We start from the raw sequence: 3958 nt of genomic DNA on the forward strand, positions 1-3958 counted from the left end.
CCAACAGCTGGATCTGACCCCATGGAGCTGCTCCAGAGATCCCAACAGCTGGATCTGACCCCCGAGCTGCCTCCATGGGGGATTTCAGCCCCCACCCACCCCAGGCCCTCCCCAGGGACACTCACCTGGCCCCAGGTCCTTTTTCCTCCTCTTGGCCCTGGCAGCAGCCGCCCCCCGAGCCCGTGCCGTGGAGCCGGGGCCGCGCAGCAGCTGCGGGATCACCGTCCCCTTCAGCCCTGGGGACAAAATCCTGTCCCTAAAACCACCCCGAGCACGAGGCACGGGGACACAGAGGGACACAGCCACCCCCCAAATGTCCCCAGACAACCACCCACCCTCCCAAGAGGCTCCTTTGGAGGGGAGGGCGGATTTTGTGTCCCTTGAGTGGGTTTTCACCTTGGACTGTGTGGGGTTATTGGGGTGCAGAACCCCCTGAATGGTGGGAATCCAGGGTGCTGCTGTAGGGGGGTCAGAGGGAATGAACCCCAGATTTCCTGCTGGGGGTCACAGAGAATGAACCCCAAATTTCCTGATGTGGGGGGGGGGTCAGAGGGAATGAACCCCAGAGATTCCTGTTGGGGGTCAGAGGGAATGAACCCCAGTTTCCCTGTTCATTCAGGGAATGAACCCCAGATTTCCTGCTTTGGGAGGGGTTTAGGGGGAATGACGCCCAGAGGTTGCTCTGGGAAGGGGTTCAGAGTTTCCAGCCCTAGAAAGGGACCCCCAACCCGTTGGGATCTGCCCCCCCAGCTCCCCGTGGAGCCCCCACTCTGCTGCCAGGCAGGCAGGAGCTGGGCACCGCTCCCCACAGAGCTCTGTGCTCCAGCAGGACAGGGCAGGACCCAAAGCCAACCCCAGGTGACAGGGAGAACCCGGGGGGTGTTCGGGGTGACCCCACAATCCCTGCCCATTCCCACCGCCGGCGTCGGAGGCCAGGAAGTCGGAGAACTCCTGGGCCAGGCTCTCGTCGCTGGCGAAGGCGCAGATGCAGGCCAGGAAATGGATGCAGCGCGCGGGGGGCGACTCTTCCTCCTCCTCCTCCTCCTCCTCGTCCTCCCCCTTGGCGCGGCCGTGCCCGGGGGCGCGGCAGGCGCAGGAGAAGCGGCGCTGGCCGAAGCTGGCGTGCAGGTAGCCCAGGCTGTGCCTCTGGCTGGCCTTGCACTTGACCACCAGCACGCTCTTGGTGACCCTCTGCACCAGCGGCCCCGTGGGCTCGGTGGCCAGCTCCCACAGGCTCTGCTTGGCCTCGGCGGGAGCCTGCACGGTGCCCAGCACCGAGCTCTTGAGCGGCAGCGGCGTGGCCTCGGCCTGGCAGCCCAGCGCCAGCTTCAGGTGCTGGCACTGCTTGTCGGCCGCCGCCTTGGCGCAGGCGGGCGCGTGGCAGCGGCCCGAGCTCAGCTGGGTGATGAGGGTGCCCTCGGGGGTCTGGATGGCCGTCTCGGACACCCCCAGCTCCACGAAGCAGCGCGAGTCGCGCTGGCGCACCGAGTACAGCTGGCTGTGGGAGCCGGTGAGGACGCGCACGGCGTCGGCGCCCGGCTGGCGGCGCGTGCCCGCCCGGAACACGGTGCCGCAGGTCTTGTTCTTGCAGCTGAGCCCCCGCGTGCCGTTGTAGGTGCCGCAGCGGGGGCACTTGCGGATGCCCCGCAGAGTGGCCTTGCCCAGGTCCGACAGGAAGGACGGGGCCTTGGGCCTGCCCGGGCACGGATCCATGGAGCTGGGGGGAGATGGGGAGGGAGGGTGGTCACTGGGGCAGCCTGACAGGCTGTGCCACCCCAGGGGCCACCCTGACAGTTCCTGTGCCACCCCATGGGCCACCCTGACAGTTCCTGTGCCACCCCAGGGGCCACCCTGACAGTTCCTGTGCCACCCCATGGGCCACCCTGATGGTCCCTGTGCCACCCCAGGGGCCACCCTGACAGTCCCTGTACCACCCCAGGGGCCACCCTGACAGGCTGTGCCACCCCAGGGGCCACCCTGACAGTCCCTGTGCCACCCCAATGGTCACCCCAACAGTACCTGTGCCATCCTGAGTCCCTGTGTCACTCTGACAGCCACCCTGCCTTATCCTTGTGCCCCACTGTCTGTCCCTGTGACACCCTGTCTGGTCCCTGTGCCACCCCAATGGCCACTGTCCGTCCCTGTGCCCCCCTGTCTGGTCCCTGTGCCACCCTTCCTGGTCCCTGTGCCATCCTGCCAGTGCCTGTCCAGCCCCAGGAAGGAGGAATCGTGGCCAGAAACGGGACAGGGACGGGGCAGGTCCCTCCTGGATGCCCACAGTGGGACCCTGCAACACTCTGACCGCCCAGGACAGCGACTTCAGCGCTGCCACACGTCCCTGTCCCAGTGGGGACATTTCGGGGGGACAGGAGCTCCGGGATCACCGGGCCCAGCACGGCCAGGGCCACCACTGACCGTGTCCCCAAGTGCCACATGCCCTGATAAACCCCCCGGGGATGGGGACTCTGCCGCTGCCCTGGGCAGAACAGCCCTTCCACAAAGGAATTCCTCCAAAATCCAACCTAAACCCTCCGGCCGCAGCCCGTTCCCTCTTGTCCTGTCCCTCGTTTCCCGGGAGCAGAGCCGGACCCTCACCTGATGTCACCCTCCTGTCCCCGGGGTCCCCACAAGCCCCTTTTCCCCAGCCTGAGCCCCACCAGGCCCCGTCTCCGTCCCTCTCCCGGTCCCCGTGAACCCCTCACGGCCGGGCCCGGGTCCCCTCATGGCAGGGTCCGGGGGTCTCTCCCCTCACAGCCAGGCTCGGGGTCCCCTCACGGCCGGCCCCGGGGTCTCTCCCCTCACGGCCGGGCCCGGGGGTCTCTCCCCTCACGGTCTGGCCCGGGGGTCTCTCCCCTCATGGCCAGGCCCCGGCTCCCCTCACAGCCAGGCTCGGAGTCCCGTCATGGCGAGGCCCGGGGGTCTCTCCCCTCATGGCCAGGCCCCGGCTCCCCTCACGGCCGGGCCCGGGGATCTCGCCCCCCCCTCACCGGCGTCTCCCGGGGCTTCCCAGCATCCCTCGCGGCCCGTGACGTCACCTCCGCCCCGGTACCTGAGCCCCGTTACCGCCGCCGGGAGCACCGTGATGATGGGGGGGACTCCACTTCCGCCATCGGCGCGCTCCTATTGGTCCGCTGGCACCACGTGGTGAACCGCGGGGCCTGCTGGGAGCTGTAGTCCAAAGAGCAGCTGCCTCACACGTGACGCTTGGACTACAACTCCCATCAGCCCCCGCAGCGAGAATCCCCCAATTTCCCCTTTTCCCCCCAAATTTCGCTTCCCCCTCCCCCCAATTCCACCTTTTTCACCCCCAAAATCCCACAAGTTCCACCCCTCTCAACCCCAACGCACCCAACAAAACACAGCACACAAGCAGCTCAGTTTTTTTCATTTTTCCCATTTTTTTTTTCTTAAAAAAAAAAGTTTTTTTGTATTTTTTTCCATTTTTATGAGTTTTTTTTTTTGTGTTTTTTTTATTTAAAGGCTGGGCGAGAGGTAGGATAGAAAAGGGCGTTTTTTTGGCCTCTGATAGATCAGGTTTGGGAGCTCTTCTCACCTTCACTCCCTTACAAAACACACCTGGGCTACTGAGGGAATTTTACACAACGGATTAAAAACTTTATATTCCAAGAGTTATATCCACAAAAAAAAAAAAAAATAAGGACAAAATAAAAAGGGCACAAATCACATCAAAAGTGTCCTACCTTTAAATAAGGAAAAAGTACAAAAGTGGCCGACGCTTGTGCAAAAAAATTCTTCAATTTGCTGTTAATATTTTACAGAATCAGTACAGGAAAATGTAAAAATCAGTAAAAAAATTAAAAAAAAACCCCAAAACAACCAACCCTGGAAGGGATTTGTCACGTTTTAGCAACAGGAATTTTTGCTGTCCCAGGGTGGGAATCTTGGCTCAACCTGGGGAGAGCTGGGTGCTTTCAAGTCCCTTTTATATTTTTATTTT

General features: G+C 62.5%; 1 protein-coding gene across 1 annotated transcript in view; it reads right to left on the reverse strand.

Annotated features, from left to right (window-relative positions):
- The window catches only part of C22H2orf42 (chromosome 22 C2orf42 homolog), a 20788-nt gene extending 17669 nt beyond the window's left edge, over window positions 1-3119 (reverse strand). The window contains exons 1-3 of the mRNA XM_033519391.1: window positions 3036-3119; window positions 918-1717; window positions 126-236 (exon numbers count right to left, since the gene is read on the reverse strand). Coding sequence (XP_033375282.1) covers window positions 126-236; window positions 918-1713 — 907 coding nt within the window. The 5' untranslated portion in view covers window positions 1714-1717; window positions 3036-3119. The remainder of the gene's footprint in view (window positions 1-125; window positions 237-917; window positions 1718-3035) is intronic.
- Between the last annotated feature and the right edge of the window lie 839 nt (window positions 3120-3958).

The sequence above is a fragment of the Parus major genome, chromosome 22 (genome assembly GCF_001522545.3).
Source record: "Parus major isolate Abel chromosome 22, Parus_major1.1, whole genome shotgun sequence".
Lineage (NCBI taxonomy): Eukaryota > Metazoa > Chordata > Aves > Passeriformes > Paridae > Parus > Parus major.